A 22,159-nucleotide genomic window follows, 5' to 3' on the forward strand; every position below is an offset into this window, starting at 1 on the left:
AAAGCTCTAGGAGGAGATCCATTTAGTTTTTTTTAGTCTCAGAAGAATAATAATAATATGTTTAAATAGGATTTCAGTAAGTTGGCTTTCTCAAGCCAACTTAATAATAAGTTTAAATAGGATTTCAGTAAGTTGGCTCTCTCAAGCCAACTTAATAATAAGTTTAAATAGGATTTCAGTAAGTTGGCTCTCTCAAGCCAACTTAATAATAATAATAATAATAATAATAATAATAAGTTTAAATAGGATTTCAATATGTTGGCTCTCTCAAGCCAACTTAATAATAAGTTTAAATAGGATTTCAGTAAGTTGGCTCTCTCAAGCCAACTTAATAATAATAAGTTTAAATAGGATTTCAGTAAGTTGGCTCTCTCAAGCCAACTTAATAATAATAATAATAATGTTTAAATAGGATTTCAGTAAGTTGGCTCTCTCAAGCCAACTTAATAATAATAATAAGTTTAAATAGGATTTCAGTAAGTTGGCACTCTCAAGCCAACTTAATAACTAGAAAAAAAAGTTTGTTGAGACAAACTTTAAGTTGGCTTGAGAAAGCCGGGTCAGAGAGTTTGAAGAAGTTTAAAAGTAGTTTGATGTTTAAAGTAGGTTAAAATTTGATAGATAGATTAGTTCGAAAGAAAGAAAGATAGATAAGTTAGTTAGAAAGATAGATAGATTAGTACGAAAGAAAGAAAGATAGATAAGTTAGTTAGAAAGATAGATAGATTAGTAAGAAAGAAAGATAAGTTAGTTAGAAAGATAGATATATTAGTTAAAAAGAAAGAAAGATAGATAAGATAGTTAGAAAGATAGATATATTAGTCAGAAAGAAAGAAAGAAAGAAAGAAAGATAAGTTAGAAAGATAGATAGATTAGTAAGTAAGAAAGAAAGAATAATAAGTTAGTTAGAAAGATAGATAGAGTAGTAAGAAAGACAGAAAGATAGATAAGTTAGTTAGAAAGATAGATAGATTAGTAAGAAAGAAAGATAGATACGTTAGTTAGAAAGATAGTTAAAAAGAAAGAAAGAAAGATAGATAAGTTAGTTAGAAAGATAGATTAGTTAAAAAGAAAGAAAGATAAATAAGTTAGTTAGAAAGATAGATAGATTAGTTAAAAAGAAAGAAAGATAGATAAGTTAGTTAGACGGATGGATAGATTAGTAAAAAATAAAGAAAGATAGATAAGTTAGTGTCACGGGGTGACGAAGGCGGGAACCTTTTTTTTATTGTAACTTGTTTCCCCGGGGGAGCGCGTCTGCTGTGACACCAGGACGGTTCCGGTGTCCCGCGTGGGTGTCATGGTGGCGGGCGAGGCTTGACGAGGGAAACTCGCGGCAGGTGTGGGAGGAGAGGATACAGGATGGTGATTGGGACATGGAGGAGGAAGGTGGCTCATAAAAGGACACTTTGGCGGTGAGAAAAGGAGAGGAAGAGGGCACGAGGAGATCTGAGGCACGCAGCGCGGGAGCGGCCGCGGCCGCGGATGCGGAGGGAGGCCGCGAGAGAGAGAGAAAGAGAGAGACAGAGAAAACTTCGGCTGGATTGCGGGCGGAAGCCTTGGTTGCACTGGAGTCTGTTGAATTGCAGTTTTATTGTGGAAATGAACACGAGTGGAACCTTACAGTGTGTGGTGGATATGCGAGTGTGGGAATTGTTTCTGCTGTTCACTCGCAGTCACAGCTGGTTATTAACCTCTTCTCTGCCTGAATCTGCTGCATTGGTGAAATACCATTAACCTCTTCTCTGCCTGAATCTGCTGCATTGGTGAGATACCATTAACCTCTTCTCTGCCTGAATCTGCTGCATTGGTGAGATACCATTAACCTCTTCTCTGCCTGAATCTGCTGCATTGGTGAGATACCATTAACTTCTTCTCTGCCTGAATCTGCTGCATTGGTGAAATACCATTAACCTCTTCTCTGCCTGAATCTGCTGCATTGGTGAGATACCATTAACCTCTTCTCTGCCTGAATCTGCTGCATTGGTGAGATACCATTAACCTCTTCTCTGCCTGAACTTGCTGCATGGGTGAAATACCATTAACCTCCTCTCCACCTGAGCTCGGTGAAGTTACAGCTGCATTGGGAAATATCATTATCCCCCGCTCTCTGCTTGAGTCCAGTGGGGAGCCTGCTGAGGCTGGTGAAGAGCTTGCTAATGCTGGAAGAGCCCGCTAATGCTGGAAGAGCTCGCTAATGCTGGAAGAGCCCGCTAATGCTGGAAGAGCCTGCTAATGCTGTGAGTTACACGTATTTATTCCTCTCTCTGTCTGAGTTCAGTGAAGAGCCGGCTAATGCTGTGAGTTATACGTATTTATTCCTCTCTCTGCCTGAGTCCAGTGAAGAGCCTGCTAATGCTGTGCTGAGATATGCGAAGAGAGCGTTGAAGAGGAGAACGCGGAAGCTGTGAATTGTGTTCATTCCTCTCTCTGCCTGAAGGTGCTGAGATGCGCGAAGGGAACGCTGAGGAAGAGAACGCGGAAGCTGTGAATTATGTTCATTCCTCTCTCTGTCTGAAGGTGCTGAGATGCGCGAAGAGAACGCTGAAGAAGAGAACGCTGAAGAGACGTTTTGGGATTGTTTTTATTGTTTAATAAAGAGTATATTTTATTTTGAATTCTGTGTCTGCCCTTCCCTTTGTTTCCACGGTCAGCTCCTCAGGGGCGGCACCCAAGCGAGGGGTGGGCGGCCCGCTGGCACTCGCCCCGACCTGTGACATAAAATGGCGTAGTCGGCAGGATGCCGCCCTGAGTTGAGCGACCGTGGGCCGAGGGTAGGGCGACCAGTTTTTTTTTTTCCTCTCCTCTTTTTTTTCTCTTTCCTTTTTTTTCTTTTCGTTCTTTTCCTTTTGGCATCCGCGTTCTAGGGACTAGAACGGATTGGTGGGGGAGGATGTCACGGGGTGACGAAGGCGGGAACCTTTTTTTTATTGTAACTTGTTTCCCCGGGGGAGCGCGTCTGCTGTGACACCAGGACGGTTCCGGTGTCCCGCGTGGGTGTCATGGCGGCGGGCGAGGCTTGACGAGGGAAACTCGCGGCAGGTGTGGGAGGAGAGGATACAGGATGGTGATTGGGACATGGAGGAGGAAGGTGGCTCATAAAAGGACACTTTGGCGGTGAGAAAAGGAGAGGAAGAGGGCACGAGGAGATGTGAGGCACGCAGCGCAGGAGCGGCCGCGGATGCGGAGGGAGGCCGCGAGAGAGAGAGAAAGAGAGAGACAGAGAAAACTTCGGCTGGATTGCGGGCGGAAGCCTTGGTTGCACTGGAGTCTGTTGAATTGCAGTTTTATTGTGGAAATGAACACAAGTGGAACCTTACAGTGTGTGGTGGATATGCGAGTGTGGGAATTGTTTCTGCTGTTCACTCGCAGTCACAGCTGGGTTATTAACCTCTTCTCTGCCTGAATCTGCTGTATTGGGAAGTACCATTAACCTCTTCTCTGCCTGAATCTGCTGCATTGGTGAAATACCATTAACCTCTTCTCTGCCTGAATCTGCTGCATTGGTGAGATACCATTAACCTCTTCTCTGCCTGAATCTGCTGCATTGGTGAAATACCATTAACCTCTTCTCTGCCTGAATCTGCTGCATTGGTGAGATACCATTAACCTCTTCTCTGCCTGAATCTGCTGCATTGGTGAGATACCATTAACCTCTTCTCTGCCTGAATCTGCTGCATTGGTGAAATACCATTAACCTCTTCTCTGCCTGAATCTGCTGCATTGGTGAGATACCATTAACCTCTTCTCTGCCTGAATCTGCTGCATTGGTGAGATACCATTAACCTCTTCTCTGCCTGAACTTGCTGCATGGGTGAAATACCATTAACCTCCTCTCCACCTGAGCTCTGTGAAGTTACAGCTGCATTGGGAAATATCATTATCCCCCGCTCTCTGCTTGAGTCCAGTGGGGAGCCTGCTGAGGCTGGTGAAGAGCTTGCTAATGCTGGAAGAGCCCGCTAATGCTGGAAGAGCTCGCTAATGCTGGAAGAGCCCGCTAATGCTGGAAGAGCCTGTTAATGCTGTGAGTTACACGTATTTATTCCTCTCTCTGTCTGAGTTCAGTGAAGAGCTGGGTAATGCTGTGAGTTATACGTATTTATTCCTCTCTCTGCCTGAGTCCAGTGAAGAGCCTGCTAATGCTGTGCTGAGATATGCGAAGAGAGCGTTGAAGAGGAGAACACGGAAGCTGTGAATTGTGTTCATTCCTCTCTCTGTCTGAAGGTGCTGAGATGCGCGAAGGGAACGCTGAGGAAGAGAACGCGGAAGCTGTGAATTATGTTCATTCCTCTCTCTGTCTGAAGGTGCTGAGATGCGCAAAGAGAACGCTGAAGAGACGTTTTGGGATTGTTTTTATTGTTTAATAAAGAGTATATTTTATTTTGAACTCTGTGTCTGCCCTTCCCTTTGTTTCCACGGTCAGCTCCTCAGGGGCTGCACGCAAGCGAGGGGTGGGCGGCCCGCTGGCGCTCGCCCCGACCTGTGACATTAGTTAGAAAGATAGATAGATAGATACATTAGTTAAAAAGAAAGAAAGAAAGAAAGAAAGAAAGATAGATAGATAGATGATAGATAGATAGATAGATAGATAGATAGATAGATAGATAGATAGATAGATAGATAGATAGATAGATAGATAGATAGATAGATAGATAGATAGATAGATAGATAGATAGATAGATTAGTTAGAAAGAAAGATAGATCAGTTAGTTCGAAAGATAGATAGACTAGTAAGAAATAAAGAAAGATAGATAAGTTAGTTAGAAAGAAAGATAGATAGATTAGTTAAAAAGAAAGAAAGAAAGATAGATAGATTAGTTAGAAAGATAGATTTAAAAAAGAACGATATATAAGTTAGTTAGACAGATAGATAGATTACTAAGAAAGAAAGAAAGAAAGATAAGTTAGTTAGAAAGATAGATAGATTAGTTAGAAAGAAAGAAAGAAGGATAAGTTAGTTTGAAAGATAGATAAAGAAAGATAGGTAAGTTAGTTAGAAAGAGATAGATTAGTTAGAAAGAAAGAAAGATAGATAGTTTGAAAGATAGATAGATAGATTTGTAAGAAAGAAAGATAGATAAGTTAGTTGGAAAAATAGATTAGTTTAAAGAAAGAAAGATAGATAAGTTAGAAAGATAGATAGATTAGTTAGAAAAAAAGAATGATAGATAAGTTAGTTAGAAAGATAGATAGATAAAGAAAGATAGGTAAGTTAGTTAGAAAGAGATAGATTAGTAAGAAAGATAGATAAGTTAGTTAGAAAGATAGATAGATTAGTAAGAAAGAAAGAAAGATAAGTTAGTTAGAAAGATAGATAGATTACTAAGAAAGAAAGAAAGAAAGAAAGATAAGTTAGTTAGAAAGATAGATTAGTTAGAAATAAAGAAAGACAGATAAGTTAGTTAGAAAGATAGATAGATAAATAAGAAAGAAAGAAAGATAAGTTACTTAGAAAGATAGATAGATTAGTTAGAAATAAAGAAAGTTAGATAGATAGATAGATAGATAGATAGATAGATAGATAGATAGATAGATAGATAGATAGATAGATAGATAGATAGATAGATAGATAGATAGATAGATAGATAGATAGATAGATAGATAGATAGATAGATAGATAGATAGATCTTCTATCTATCTTCGCCCTTTCAGGGCTTGGGCCCTAATAACATAAAACAGTTATTTTAAATTATAATAATATTTAACAATATTACAGTTTTTACTGTATTTTTGATCAAATAAATGCAGCCTTCATGAGCAGAAGAGACTCATTTTAAGAACTTTAAAACTGACCCCCAAAAAAGCAATTGCTTCCTCTCTATATCAGATCCCAAGACAATTAATTAGTAAAAAACATTAGAATAGTTAAATTTAAATAGTTATTTAAAATAGGACATGTGACCTATTGAGAGAGGACTATGACAATTTTCTACAAAAAACTTAAAGTTCAGGTAGACATGCTTACCAGGCTTGTCACAGTTTATTGGCGGGGTACCAGGTGGAGTTCGGGTTCCCGGTATCTCCTGCCCCTTACTGTCCACACACCAGCAGTAACCTGTGGACGACCAGCACTGCCGAGGCCTGTACTGACCCTCCTCATCACACTGAGGGATGAAGTTTCCTATCCGATGAACACACTCTGCTGCTTCTCTCTGCTGCTCACACTGGGTCTTGGGACGACCTTCAAGGTAAACGTACCAGAGATTATAGAATTTACTTGGAGGGTTAGTTCTCCAAAAAATGTCAATTCTGTCATCAATAAGTCACCCTCATGTTGTTCCAAAACTCATAAGACACTGGTCGTGGCGGAGGTCTTGCTGTTATTCATCGCAAAGACCTGATTGCCACCTCTCTCCCACTGCCAGAGTTGACTACATTTGAGTGTCTTCTATTCAAATGCAGAGCTCATAATGAAATAATAACAATACTCCTCATCTATCGCCCCCCAAAACCACACCCTGGATTTATCACTGAGCTACAAGATCTACTTACATCACTCTGTGCAAGAACCAATAATACACTCATTATGGGAGATTTCAACCTTCATGTTGACTCCCCAACAAACCGCCCTGCTGCAGAGTTCCTTGAACTCCTGGACTGTTTACATCTTACACAACATGTCACAGTACCAACACACAGAAAAGGCCACACTCTGGATCTAGTTATAACAGACACCGCCCCCATTACCAACATGAAAGTCTATGACTTGGGCGTGTCTGACCACAAGGTTATCTCCTTGGAATTGCCTCTTGCAAGTCCCTATCATAAAACAAAACGTCAAATCCGGTTTAGAAATTTAAAAGCAATTGACACCACCCTCTTCAATCAAGATATACAGCAAGCTTCACTAGTCACACAGTTCGCATCTGTTAATGGTTCTGTTGACCATTACAATTCCAGCCTTCATAATATCCTTGAGTTACATGCACCAACCAAAACAAAAATAGTTACCTTTTCTAGGTCAGCCCCTTGGTATACAACAGAGCTCCGGAGGATGAAAACGGCTGGCCGTGCCCTGGAGCGGAAATTTACCTCAAGTGGCTTACATGTACACAAACAGGCCTACCGGGACCATCAAAAATTGTACTCCAAAGCACTTACCATAGCCAGGTCTAAATATTTCTCACAAAAAATCTCAAACTGCACTGGAAATTCAAGACAGTTGTTCGCATCAATAAATTCTCTTCTCAAACCTCCCACATATGCACACGCTGACACCAGTACAGACCAGTGCAATAAGTTTATGGACTTTTTCACCAACAAGGTTATTTCAGTTCGATCCAACTTCTCTGCTACAGCTCTCAAAACTGCAGTTATCCGTCCACATCTGAAAAAGCCGTCACTTGACCCGAAAATTCTGGCTCATTACAGACCCGTTTCAAACCTACCGTTTTTGTCTAAAGCCCTAGAAAAAGTGGTTGCAGCCCAACTTCACAATCATCTTCAAATCCATAACATATATGAAACATTTCAGTCTGGTTTTCGAGCAGCACACAGTACGGAGACAGCTTTGGTACGCGTCATGAATGACCTACTTATCACTGCAGACCAGGGCTCACCATCTCTCCTTCTCCTTCTGGACCTGTCGGCCGCCTTTGACACCGTGGATCACAACATCTTGCTCCATCGTCTTAAGTCTGTGGTTGGCCTCTCAGGGACCGCACTAAGCTGGTTCCAGTCATATCTCGCTGGCAGGCTGGAGTATGTGGCTTTAGGACAGTCCCAATCATCACCCCACACGGTCAGTTGTGGAGTGCCACAAGGGTCCGTTCTTGGTCCAACCCTTTTCACTATCTACTTACTACCTCTTGGTCACATCATTCATAAACATAAAGTTTCATTCCACTGTTACGCAGATGATACACAATTATACATAAAAATGGACTCCTCACTCCCCTCAGCGCTGACGTCGGCACTTCAGGTTTGCCTGGAGGAGATAGGGGCATGGTTATCTGATAACTTTCTTCAATTAAATAGCAGCAAAACTGAAGCCATTCTGATTGGTACCCCTCACCAAACCCAGTCCTCCTCCCTCAGCAGTATATCAATTTTTGGCCATCACATTGCTCTGTCAACCTCTGTTACAAACCTCGGAGTCAGACTTGACTCAAATCTCACATTGGACACCCACATCCGTCACCTCTGTAAGGTCTCCTTTCTCCACCTTAAAAATATCGCCAAACTCCGTCCTTCCCTCTCCCAACCGGATGCGGAGAGATTGATCCATGCCTTTGTCTCCTCCAGGTTGGACTACTGTAATGCCCTCCTTGTCGGGATCCCTGGCAGAAGCCTGCAAAAGCTCCAGCATATTCAGAACTGCGCTGCCCGGGTCCTGACGAGGAGGCGCAAATATGACCATATCACACCTTGCCTGAAATTACTACACTGGTTGCCCATTCAACACAGAATTCAGTACAAAATCTGTCTCCTCACCCATCAGTGCATACATGGAACTGCCCCTGCCTACCTCAGTGAACTCCTCATTCCACACACCACAACACGTAACCTCCGCTCCTCTACCTCTACCTACTGCCTGTACCAACCAAGGACTAAACTCTCCTCCATGGGAGATAGGGCCTTTCAGGCAGTCGCCCCACGGCTCTGGAATGCCCTCCCAGAGTCCCTAAGGGCTCCACAAACCGTGGAGGTTTTCAAGAAGGGTCTACAGACATTTTTATTTAAACAGGCCTTTTAACTCCCATGTTTTTGATTTTAATTTTGTGGTGTTTTATTGTAATTTATTGTGTGGTTTTCGGACTGTTTTTTTTTTTTTTTTTACCTCTTGTTACTGTAGCACTTTGAGATTTCGCTGAAATGTAAAGTGCATTATAAATAAAATGTATTATTATTATTATTATTAAGACTTTCGTTCAACTTCGGAAAACAACCAGTGAGGTTCATTCGACTCACAATAGTTACATCCATGTGATCGGCCTCTTACAACAAATGCACTGCGGAAGTTTCATCAAGATCAGTTAATGTATGCTGAAGTTATAACACACTTCCTGTGTCCCTTATTCGCCATAAATTTGTTTCCTCGCCAAGGCCAAACCGTTCGAGATATCAAAAATCCGTCCGCAATTTATCATCCACAATGTCTTGTCTTCATACACACAGAGTTTGGTGACAATCAGATGAATTCTCTAGGAGGAGGATTTATATATATATATATATATATATATATATATATATATATATATAAAAGACAGAAAATATTACTTGTCTTACCTTATTCTGATTTTATGATACACTCAAAATATTCCACAACATTGATTAACCCGTTGATTAACCGATGGTAAAATATTCTCACCGCAACATACCTAGAATATTTTTATATAGATACAATAGGCCTACCTGATTTTGAACACAAAAGGGCAGTATAGCACTAAGAATGACATGATTTATTTATTTTTTGGACTAAAAAAACATTCTGGCTGTTTTTAAACTTAAACAATTATTAAATAGAAAAAAAGGGTTTCCATTTTTGACATTACTTTAATCCCTCGCCATAGCAAAACCGTTTGAGATATGTATTATTTGTTCACAATTTAGCATCTTTAATGTATTTTCAACATGTTGAAAAAGTTTGGTGGGAATAAAATAAGCCACTTAAGAGTAGTGATAATACTGCTGCTAATCCTCAATGAAGCAGCCCCTCCTAACTTTACTTTTATGAGTGTCTGCAGAGCTGTTAAGAGAGGTGGGGGTCTAGCTGCTCTTTTTAAAGATATCTATCAATGTAAGCAAATATCATTTGGGAATTACCCTTCTTTCGAATATCTGGGTATTGTGTTAAAAGGTGCTCCACGCATTTTACTTATCATTATTTACAGGCCTCCAAAATTCTCTCTAGCCTTTGCTGAGGACTTTACAGAACTGTTATCAGCAATTACCTCAGAGTTTGACTGTTTTGCCATTGCTGGAGATTTTAACATCCACATAGATAGTGCAGAGAACAACATGGCTAAAGAAATCAAAACTGTTTTAAAAACTTTTGATCTGACTCAGCATGTACATGGACCCACACACAATCGTGGACACACTCTAGATTTACTTATCAGTAAGGGTCTTAACATTTCATCGATTGTTATTAAGGATGTAGCACTGTCTGATCATTTCTGTATTTTCTTTGATATATTGATCTCTCCTGCCACTGAAGCTAGATCTGTGTCTGTCAAGAAGAGATGCTTAAATGAGAACACTAGTGTACTATTTATGAAGGCTATATCCTTAACACCAAGCATATCTGCAGACTCTGTTGATTTTCTCCTTGATTCTTTTAACTCAAAAGTTAAAGGTGTAATTGATGATATTGCTCCTGTTAAAGTCAGGAAGAAGAGTGGCAGACAAAAAGCACCTTGGAGAAACTCAACAGCAGTGCAAAATATGAAAAGACAATGCAGAAAAGCAGAGCGCATGTGGCGGAAGACAAAACTTGTAGTCCATTATAACATCTACAAAGACAGCCTTCATGCTTTCAATATGGAACTAGGCAAAGCTAGACAGACTTTCTTCTCAAATATTATAAACAGTAATTTAAACAACACACGCACTCTTTTTGCTACTGTAGAGAGACTGACAAACCCCCCAAGCCAGATTCCCAGTGAAATGCTCTCAGAGAACAAGTGCAGTGAGTTTGCTTCTTTCTTCTCTGAGAAAATCAAATCAATAATATCAGAAAGGTGATCAGCACATCCTTGAGTTGCCCTAGGGTCAGACAGATCAAACCACCTGAGAAAGTAGTTACTATGTCTGACTTCAAAGAAATTGATGGCAAAATTTTGGAAGAAACCGTACGACACCTTAAAACATCAACCTGTGCTCTTGACACACTTCCCACATCATTTTTCAAAAGTGTGTTAAACAGTTTAGAAGCAGATCTTCTAGAAGTGGTAAATGCCTCACTTCTCTCTGGGATTTTTCCAAACTCCCTAAAAACTGCAGTTGTCAGGCCCCTCCTGAAAAAGAGCAATCTGGATAAGACCATATTAAGCAACTATAGGCCGATCTCAAATCTTCCTTTCATAGGCAAGATCATTGAAAAAGTTGTCTTCAATCAGCTGAACAAATTCTTAAGCTCGAATGGATCCTTTGACAATTTTCAATCTGGTTTCCGACCGCACCACAGCACAGAGACAGCGCTCATAAAGATAATAAACGATATTCGCTTAAATACTGATTCAGGCAAACTATCAGTGCTGGTGCTACTCGACCTCAGTGCTGCATTTGACACTGTCGATCATAACATACTTATTGACAGGCTGGAAAACTGGGTGGGGCTTTCTGGGATAGTCCTAAAATGGTTCAGGTCATACTTAGATGGGAGAGGTTATTATGTGAGTATAGGAGACCATAAGTCTGAGTGGACATCCATGACATGCGGAGTCCCTCAAGGCTCAATTCTTGCGCCACTCCTGTTCAACCTGTATATGCTCCCAATGAGCCAAATAATGAGAAAGAACCAAATTGCTTACCACAGCTATGCAGACGACACACAGCTCTACTTAGCCCTATCGCCTAACGATTACAGCCCCATTGACTCCCTGTGCCAATGCATTGATGAAGTCAAAAGTTGGATGTGTCAAAACTTTCTTCAGTTAAACATAGACAAAACTGAAGTCATTGCATTTGGAAACAAAGATGAAGTTCTCAAGGTGAATGCATACCTTCACTCTAGGTGTCAAACAACTAAAAATCAAGTCAGGAATCTTGGTGTGACACTAGAGTCAGACCTTAGTTTCAGTAGTCATGTCAAAGCAATAACTAAATCAGCATACTATCATCTGAAAAATATTGCAAGAATTAGATGCTTTGTTTCCAGACAAGACTTAGAGAAACTTGTGCATGCTTTCATCACCAGCAGGGTGGATTATTGTAATGGACTCCTCACTGGCCTTCCCAAAAAGACCATAAGACAGTTGCAGCTCATACAGAATGCTGCCGCCAGGATTCTGAGCAGAACTAGAAAATATGAACATATCACACCAGTCCTCAGGTCTTTACACTGGCTCCCAGTTAAATTTAGGATTGATTTTAAAGTATTATTACTGGTATATAAATCATTCAATGGCCTAGGACCTCAATACATTGCAGATATGCTCACTGAATATAAACCCAACAGATCACTCAGATCACTAGGATCATATCAGCTAGAAATACCAAGGGTTCACTCAAAGCATGGTGAATCTGCTTTTAGCTACTATGCCAGCCGCAGCTGGAACCAGCTTCCAGAGGAGATCAGACGTGCTCCTACAGTAGTCACATTCAAATCTAGACTCAAAACACTTCTGTTTAGCTGTGCATTTACTGAATGAGCACTGTGCCAATGTTCGTCCGACTGTTTGTACTGTACTGTATTTTATTTTTTTTTATTTTTCTTAACTGTTTTAATTAGTCTTATTTCTTTTTATTATTTTAATTTCTTTTATGTAAAGCACTTTGAATTGCCATTGTGTATGAAATGTGCTATATAAATAAACTTGCCTTGCCTTGCCTTGCCTTGCCTTGCCTTGCCTTGCCTCGCCTTGCCTAGTGGGTAAAAATTCAGAGGCTGATTTTGCAAAGAAATCCACATTCAAACCAAAATATCTGACTTCCTGTTGGTCGGAGCTAATGACTGTAAATTAGAAAGTTGTCCGGCTCGATGAGACCAATATACATATTGATTTTTAAAACTGTAGGTAAAACTAACCCCCCCCCCCACACACACACACTTTTGTCAAAAGCATTTTGAAAGTGACACACTTCCTGCTGCCAGTTGGTGGCGCTATAACTTTGACTCACAATAGTTGCATCCATCTGATCGGCCTCTTACCACGAACACAATGCTGAAGTTTCATCAAGATCAGTTAATGTATGCAGAAGTTATACCACTTGGTGTTTCTCTTTTCTCACCATAAATTTGTTTCCTCGCCACGGCCAAACCGTTCGAAATATCAAAAATGCTTCCGCAATTTAGCATCCTCAATGTCTTTACTTCATACACACCGAGTTTGGTGGCGATTGAATTCTCTAGGAGGAGTGTTTCAAATTCCACAGCAAGCGTTCTCCAAACAACCCATAATAGCTGACTTCCTGTTGGGCTGACGTATAACTTAAGAGTGCGAAAGTTGTTCGCCCGATGAGATCTATATGTGTACCGAGTTTCATATTAATTCATTCAAGCTAGTTTGATCTATGGACCAAGCTTTCGGACCCCATTCAAGGGGGCGCTGTTGAGCCTCCCTGCCACGCCCGGGTACCAGCTTCAGCCCAGCCCTGATGGCCGCAGGTTCTGACCTGTGTGCAAAGTTTTAAGAGTTTTCGAGCACATTAAGGGCCCCAAAAGCCCCTGAAACCTTGAAAAACAATTATAAAAGCAAATTTCTCCTAACAGACAAATCCCCCACACCCCACACAGACACAGATACAGAGAGAGAGAGAGAATTCTCCAAAACAACACATTCAAACCAAAATATCTGACTTCCTGTTGCTCGGAGCTAATAACTGTAAATTAGAAAGTTGTCCGGCTCGATGAGAACAATATACATACCGATTTTTGTGATTCTAGGAAAAACTAAGCCACCATTTTTGACTAAAGGTGGCGCTACTGAGTCCCTCACCACGCCCATTTCTGAAACTTTGCACATGTCTACTGGATAATAAGTGTGATGTGTCTGTCGAGTTTCATGCAATTTCAAGTATGTTAAGAGTCTCAAAAGCATCAAAAAACAATATGAAAGTTTGATTCGTTGCCACGACAACAGTATTTAAGATATCAATAATCCTTTAACAGGCCTACATCTGCCGTGTGTCTGCATTATACACATAAAGTTTGAAGCAAATCGGGTACAAATAAGAGGGTGATTTCAAAGCATTTTGAAAGTGACACACTTCCTGCTGCCAGTTGGTGGCGCTATAACTTTGACTCACAATAGTCAGATCCATGTAATCGGCCTCTTACAACAAACACACTGCGGAAGTTTCATCAAGATCAGTTCATGTATGCTGAAGTTATAATACACTTCCTGTGTCCCTTTAAATTCGTTTCCTCGCCACGGCCAAACCGTTCGAGATATCAAAAATCTGTCCGCAATTTAGCATCCTCAGTGTCTTGACTTCATGCTGACCGAGATTGGAGGCGCTGTTGAGCCCCCCCTGCCACGCCCGGGTACCAGCTTCAGCCCGGCCCTGATGGCCGCGGGTTCTGACATGTGTGCAAAGTTTCAAGAGTTTTTGAGCATGTTATGGGCCCCAAAAGTGCCTGAATAGGGAGGAATTCATTGAAAACGCTCGCTCTGCTCCGCACCATTATCAATGTCCGTGCGGACGAACATATTTTACTTTCGTTTTTAAGCAATATATTTTTATATAGATACAATAGGCCTACCTGATTTTGAACACAAGAGGGCAGTATAGCCCTATGTATGACTTGATTTTTTTTTACTAATAGGCTACTGTTTTTAAACTTAAACATAATTCTTAAATTGAATAAAAGAATAAAATGGGTTTAGCTGTGATATTTGTATACTTTATATAGAAATAAATGGTGTATAATTACATTTTTAGAAGATATGAGGCTTTTAGTGTTTCCTTTTTTGACATTACTTTAGTCCCTCACCATAGCAAAACGGTTTGAGATATTTATTATCCGTTCACAATTTATCATCTTTAATGTATTTGCATCATGTTGAAAAAGTTTGGTGGGAATAAAATAAACCACTTAAGAGGAGTGGGTAAAAAAAAGTTTTTTTTTTTTTAAGTCAGTTATTTATATATTTTGCTGTAGTGTGTCAGTAGGAAATATCAGTTTACTTTCCAAACATTCTTTTTTGCCATTAATTGTAATAATCCAGTGAGATTTCTGTATGCACAAAGGAGTCTGACAACAGCCGGTATGATCTGATCTCACCATCATCGAGTCCGTCTGTGATTACATGAAGAAACAGAAAAAACAGAGACAGACTAAATCCAGAAGAACTGCGGGAACGTCTCCAAGATGCTTGAAGAAACCTTCCTGCAAAGCTACAGTACAGTGAAAAGTACTGGCACTTGTGTTAAAATGCTGTAAAGTGAGAATGCTTTCAAAAATAAAATCACAAATTGAATTTATTTATGATTTAACTTCTATTAACTAATTCAAATCAATATATGGTGTAACGACCCTTTACGTTTAACCCCCAGAGGTCGACGGTATCGCCGGCGATACCAGCTCGCTTTTTTTTTATCAGTGTAAAAGAAACTCAGAAATACTCTGTTGACTTTGATTTTCCATTGGAGTTTCATACATCAATCGTTTCTGTTAAATGTGTATTATTTTTGTGTATACTCACAATAAAAAGAAAGTGTGGTGCTTTTTGCCAAATAAAGAAAAATAAACACGAAGCGAGTTCTGCCTTCTCTCTGTCAGTGTAGTCCATTCTACAAGCTTTATGAAGCTTGAAATCTCTTCTTTTAAATGAATTTATATAAAAAACAAATGTTTTCAACTCATGTAATCCGTTTGAAAGCAAGGAGAGGTACCGTTTTTCCTTCTGCCTCATTATCTCTATAATCAGCTGCGGCCGCCCCGCCCCCGGCGCGATTCACATGTAAATAGTTTAGGAGATCTAGTATGCATCGCATACGCCCCCCGATCAATGGCATAAAAACACAGTTTCTATCAGACTTACTGATAGTTCATCGCGTTTTGAGTATGGCACGCTTCTCCGGTAATAAAGACGCCATTCAGATGATTCTGGACAGCGAGGAAGAATGCACGATACCGGGTTGTTTCCTCAGAGGAAGATTGTAACAGACGACGAACGGCAGCATTTTGAAGAGCGAATTCCGCCGAGGACACAATTTCGGAGTAAGTTTTACTTAAAAGTCTTTTGAGGAAAAAAAACAATATTACGTGACAGTTCTCCATTATGGACGCGAGCGCTCTAAGCACTAAAAGACTTTCAAACATTCACAGAGACCTCAAAACAGAAAGTACAAATCCTTTCTTTAAAACGAATTTCGTTTTGTATCAATTGTATCTTAATTTTAATAATTTTTTCATTAACAAATTTCCTGGATTTAAAGTAAATATAGGCTAGCAATCACAACATAAGGACTGAACAGGAGATCATCATGAACCAGACCGTAGCCTACTTGCTTCACATGTCTAAAAAAAATTAAAATATATTTATAGAAAGCTGGTTCTAAACAAAACCATCCAAAACAAAAAAACTATGTAACCTAATAAATGTGCATTTCTCCGGTGCATTCACTAGCCTACTGCGAAGATCGCGAGTCAATAACCTATGTCAACTTCATCTTTGCCAGAAGTTAAATTTACGTAATGTATTAAATGGCAAATTAACAATATGCACTAATATTTCATGAAAACAACGTTACAGTCAGGCGAGATATGAAAGACAACATTTTGTTTAGTAGATTTGGGTACAGTTTTTACTGTAGAATATACTGCCACGTCAAATAAGCTTTTGTTTAGCAATTTCTATATATAAAATAGCCTACTATTTTTGTCAAAAATAAAGTCATCAACTAAGGTGTTAGCTGTTCCAATGTTGGCTATATTCAAAGTAATGAATACATACAGATAAAATGTAGGCCTATAATCTTTTTTTTTTTTTTTACAAAGAAAGAGTACACTTGAAATATTGTTGAAATTGTAATTATTGTTGTTGTAACCTTTTTAATAAAATAGCAAAACATATTTACAAGATAGATGTAAGCAAAATCTTAAATGGTCAATATAAGTCTTCTTCTAAATATATATTTTGTCCTTGCATTGTGGCTCAGTCAGTTTCACACCTGAATGCATGGCTCATTATTATGCAGAGTGGGTGGGACATTGTATTTCTCAGGTGTAAACCACTCCTCGTTCACGCCCCCCTCGCATACTGGCTTTCCAAGCAAAACCTGTTTTACATCAATTTAAATCAATGTATGGTTTTATGTGAACGATAAAGCAAGACTATTTTCACATAATTTTGAAGAAAAAACTATAGGCGACCACATCCATTAGTCAAAAGTCTTATTGCCACATATTTAGTATGTGTTTTGTGGCCTTATTTCTGTAACTTTCATTTTTATTTTTTCCAATAACCACGCATAAACATTATTCTCTTAAAAATTCAAACATATACATGCATGTTGATCAGATATTTTGGTAGCCCTGTTTGTGCTATATAGAGTGAATTTACACCTTTGCCATTAACATGTTTATAAATAACTGAAAAAAGCACAAATGTCAGAGCATGTCAGAACACCTCCAGGGCCCAGAAAACAGCTCAGACTCCAGAGGGTTAAAACGCAAGTTGTCCGGCTTGATGAGAACAATATACATACCGAGTTTTGTTACTGTAGATAAAAATAACCCCCCACTTTTGTCAAAAGGTGGTGCTACTGAGCCCCTCACCACACCCATTTCTGAAACTTTGCACATGTCTACTGGCTAATAAATGTGATGTGTCGAGCATGTTAAGGGCCCCAAAAGTGTCCGAAAGGTTGACAGAAAAATAATAATAAAGAATCCTAAGGAAAACAATAGGGCCTTCGCCCTTTCAGGGCTTGGGCCCTAATAACATCAGTTATAACAGTTATTATAAATTGTAATAATATTTAACAATATAACAGTTTTTACAGTATTTTTGATCAAATAAATGCAGCCTTCGTGAGCAGAAGATTCTTATTTAAAGAACTTTAAAACTGACCCCATAAAATAAAATAGCGTTTGCTACCTCTCTATATCAGATCCCAAGACAATTAATTAGTAAAAAACATTAGAAATAGTTATTTAAAATAGGACATGTGACCTATTGAGAGAGGACTATGACAATTTTCTACAAAAAACTTCAAGTTCAGGTAGACATGCTTACCATGCTTGTCACAGTTTATTGGCGGGGTTGGGGCTCGGGTTCGGGTTCCCGGTATCTCCTGCCCCTTACTGTCCACACACCAGTAGTAACCTGTGGACGGCCAGCACTGCTGAGGCTTGTACTGACCCTCCTCATCACACTGAGGGATGAAGGCTCCGACTCTCACCAGAGTAACATTGTCTCTTTGCTGCTCACACTGGGTCTTGGGACGACCTTCAAGGTAAACATACCAGAGATTATAGAATTTACTTGGAGGGTTAGTTCTCCAAAAAATTTAAATTCTGTCATCAATAAGTCACCTTCATGTTGTTCCAAAACTCATAAGACTTTCGTTCAACTTCGGAACAACCAATGAGGTTCATTCGACTCACAATAGTTACATCCATGTGATCGGCTTCTTACAACAAATGCACTGCGGAAGTTTCATCAAGATCAGTTAATGTACGCTGAAGTTATAACACACTTCCTGTGTCCCTTATTCACCATAAATTGGTTTCCTCGCCGTCCGCAAATTTATCATTCATAATGTCTTGTCTTCATGCACACCGAGTTTGGTGGCGATCAGATGAATTCTCTAGGAGGAGTATTTCAAATTCAAGAGGATGCATTTTTCAAACAACCCATAATAGCCGACTTCCTGTTGGGTGGAGCTAATAACATAGAGTGCGGAAGTTGCTCGCCCCAATGACATCTATATGTGTACTGAGTTTCATATTATTACATGCAAGTGTGTTTGATTTATGGACAAGTGTTCGGATCCTGTTTCAGGGGGCGCTGTCGAGCCCCCCCTTCCATGCCCGGGTACCAGCTTCAGCCCGGCCCTGATGGCCACGGGTTCTGACCCGTGTGCAAAGATTCAAGAGTTTTCGAGCATGTTAAGGGCCCCAAAAGTGCCCGAGAAGTGAAAAAAAATCATATAGAAAATATAAAAAATATAGCTGCGAGCAGCGATTACAGGCCCAAGCCGGTGGCACCGCAACCCCGGAGCCTTTAGTTACCTCAAAGCACCGGGGTGGCGGTGCTGCCGGCTTTGGCTCTTCATCGCTGCTAGCAGCTATATATATATATATATATATATATATATATATAACACAGAAAATATTACTTGACTCACCTTATTCTGATTTTTTGATACACTCAAAATATTCCACAACAAATCTTCTAAATTTAATGTAAAAATAAAAACGAAAGTAAGCAGTGTTGGGCTCACGTAACCCTCTCATTAGAATCAAAATGTTTCAACATTTGCGATGTATTTGGATGCTAAACTATTCTTTATTATAGGCTTTGTACTTCACTCGTGTTCCAATATCGACAGAAAAAAATCATCCTCTTCACACGCGCAAAAATGTGCTTGAAAACTTCACAGTGGAGCAGTGCTTACTATGAATGGTACAAATTGTACTACTGACTATTTAAACAGAGCAGGGTCATTTTTATATGTTAGGTTGACTATTTTATTATATTTTATTAGGGCTATAATGAACAGGCTGAGATGTCAAGATTGCAATGCTGGAATGTGTGTGTGGCGCAGGCGCGTTGCTAGGGTGTTCTGCTAAGGGTGCTTGGTTGTTAGGCAGTTGCTAGAGTGTTGCTAGGGTGTTGTAAGGTATTTTGGGTGGTTGCTAGGGTGTTCTGGGTGGTTGTTAGGCAGTTGCTAGGGTGTCCTAAGGTATTTTGGGTGGTTGCTAGGGTGTTCTGGGTGGTTGTTAGGCAGTTGCTAGAGTGTTTTGAGTGGTTGCTAAGGTCTTTTGGGCGGTTGCTAGGGTATTTTGTGTGGTTGTTAGGGTGTTCTGGGTGGTTTCTAGGTGGTTGCTAGGGTGTTCTGAGTGGGTTGCTATGGTGTTGCTAGGGTGTTCTAAGGTATTTTGGGTGGCTGCTAGGGTGTTCTGGGTGGTTGTTAGGCAGTTGCTAGGGTGTTTTGAGTGGTTGCTATGATGTTTCAAAGGGTGTCCTAAGGTATTTTGGGTGGTTGCTAGGGTGTTCTGGGTGGTTGTTAAGCAGTTGCTAGGGTGTTTTAAATGTGGTTGCTATGGTGTTACTAGGGTTTCCTAAGGTATTTTGGGTGGTTGCTAGGGTGTTCTGAGTGGTTGCTATGGTGTTGCTATGGTGTTCTATGGTATTTTGGGTGGTTGCTAGGGTGTTCTGGGTGGTTGCTATGGTGTTGCTAGGGTGTTCTAAGGTATTTTGGGTGGTTGGTAGGGTGTTCTGGGTGGTTGTTAGGCAGTTTCTAGGGTGTTCTGAGTGGTTGCTATGGTGTTGCTAGGGTGTTCTAAGGTATTTTGGGTGGTTGCTAGGGTGTTCTGTGAGGTTGCTAGGTGGTTGCTAGGGTGTTCTGGGTGGTTGCTATGGTGTTGCTAGGTGGTTGCTAAGGTATTCAGGGCGGTTGATATGGTGTTACTAGGGTGGTTGGTAGTTGTCACAGATGGTTACTATGGAGTTTTTATAGAGTTCTTAGCATGATCTTGGCATGATTTAGCACTTAACTAATCACTATTAGCATGTAGCTATTCACTGCTAGCATGTGTAGCATGTTGGAAGTGCTGTTTGCTAGCATGAGTCAAAAGAGCCAAACCTCATCTCTATACGATGTTCTGATACAGAGATATAGGTCTTGCTAAATGGTTGCTAGGGTACTCAAGTTTGGTTGCTATGGAGTTGCTTGGGAGCCGGGAGCATTAAAACTTAAGAAGTTTAAAGTGGTTTGAAGTTTAAAGTAATTTAAAGTAGTTTGAAGTTTATGATAGATAGATAAATAAGTTAGATAGATACACACACACACACACACACACAAACACACACACTACCTCGCTCACACACTCACTCAGACATACACACACACACTCAGAGTTTATGAGTTTAGAGTTTATAAGTGTATAAATTGATGAGTTTATAAGTGTACGAGTTTTTGAGTTTAGAGTTTATGGCCCCTATTTTAACGATCTGAAACGCAAGTGTCAAAGCGCAAAGCGCAAGTAACTTTGTGGGCGGGTCTTGGCGCTGTTGCTATTTTCCCGGCGGGATAAATGACACTTGCGCCCGGCGCAAATCTAAAATGAGTTGGTCTGAAGTAGCTTCATTATTCATAGGTGTGGTTTGGGCGTAACGTGAAATAAACCAATCAGAGCGTCATGTCACATTCCCTTTAAGAGCAGGCGCGCTTGTTCTAAAGCGGATTCCTATTATAACGGCAGATTTGCCAGGCGCGCGCCAGGAGCGGTTCACAGCCGAGGAGAGCAACGCTCGTCAGGGACTTTGGGGATGGAGAAACACACCCAAATTAACTTAGGTTAAAAAGGCGTATGATAATTTGGGTAAATGTGTAAGCTAGATGTATGCTTTTATAATAAATTATCTATCTATCTATCTATCTATCTATCTATCTATCTATCTATCTATCTATCTATCGTAATAATGTATGATTTGCAAAAATGAAAACTGCTGCTTCTGTGTAGATGAGAGAATCAAAGTGTATGCGCGTTGTGCTCACGCTACATTGATTATGGCCAAGCATGCGCCCATAAAATAGCATATGAATAACATGCGCAACGCGCCACTGACTTTAAACAATTTTTTCCTGGTTAGTGGCGCAATTGTTTTCTAAACCTGCAAAATAGCATGAAGGAACGTTTGCGCCGGGACACGCCTGCTTTTTTGCGCTGAACCGCCCAGGGAGCGCAAGTTCATTCCTGTCACATGCCTGTCCTGTCTTGTGCTGCACATGGGTGTTTTTGTTGTTTGCCATGTGTTCTTGTTTATTGTCTAGCCCCTCCCATCTTGTTATCTGATTATTTGGTTAATTTGTCCCACCTGTTGTGTTCGTTACCCTCCTTTGTTTGTTCCCCTATTTAGCCTCCTTGTGTTTGTAGTCTTGTGCTGGCTCGTTGTCCGTGTTACCTGTATTTGATGTTCCTGTGCTGTTGGTATCTGAGTTCTGAGTTTTTGTATTTTGTCTATGTTTGTTTATTAAATCTTCTCTGCACTTGAATCCTCGTCTCTCGTTCAGTGTCCCGTGACAGAACGAGCCAGCCAAGTATGTGGATTCAGCAGAGCGAGATTTTTCCTCCGGGGGAGAACAAGGGAAACTCCATTTCCCTGTTTGAATATTTTGCCAGGTGTGCTCAGAGAACTTTGGAGGAGGAGAGCACCATGTCTGACGGTGATCAGATCGGAGGAGGTGGTTCGGTGGTTTCGGAGCCGGTGGTCAGGAGACGGAGGAGGAGGAGAAAGGCGCCACTTCAACGTCACGTCACATCTGCCCAGCCAGAGACTGTTCACGTCACGTCTGCCCAGCCAGAGATGGTTCACGT

The 22,159-nt window shown here is 40.4% G+C and overlaps 1 protein-coding gene across 2 annotated transcripts in view; it reads right to left on the bottom strand.

Annotated features, from left to right (window-relative positions):
• LOC308700528 (thyroglobulin-like) overlaps positions 1–22,159 on the bottom strand; it is a 467,177-nt gene that overhangs the window by 254,033 nt on the left and 190,985 nt on the right. For both annotated transcript variants that reach the window (XR_014031316.1, XM_081382160.1), the window contains exons 10-11: positions 17,850–18,062; positions 5,966–6,181 (exon numbers count right to left, since the gene is read on the bottom strand). Coding sequence is in view for 1 of the 2 variants with exons in the window: in XM_081382160.1 (XP_081238286.1) it covers positions 5,966–6,181; positions 17,850–18,062 (429 nt within the window). In the remaining variant the exon portion in view is untranslated. The remainder of the gene's footprint in view (positions 1–5,965; positions 6,182–17,849; positions 18,063–22,159) is intronic.

This window comes from Scardinius erythrophthalmus (genome assembly GCF_964197995.2).
Source record: "Scardinius erythrophthalmus genome assembly, chromosome: 13".
NCBI classification, from domain to species: Eukaryota; Metazoa; Chordata; class Actinopteri; order Cypriniformes; family Leuciscidae; genus Scardinius; species Scardinius erythrophthalmus.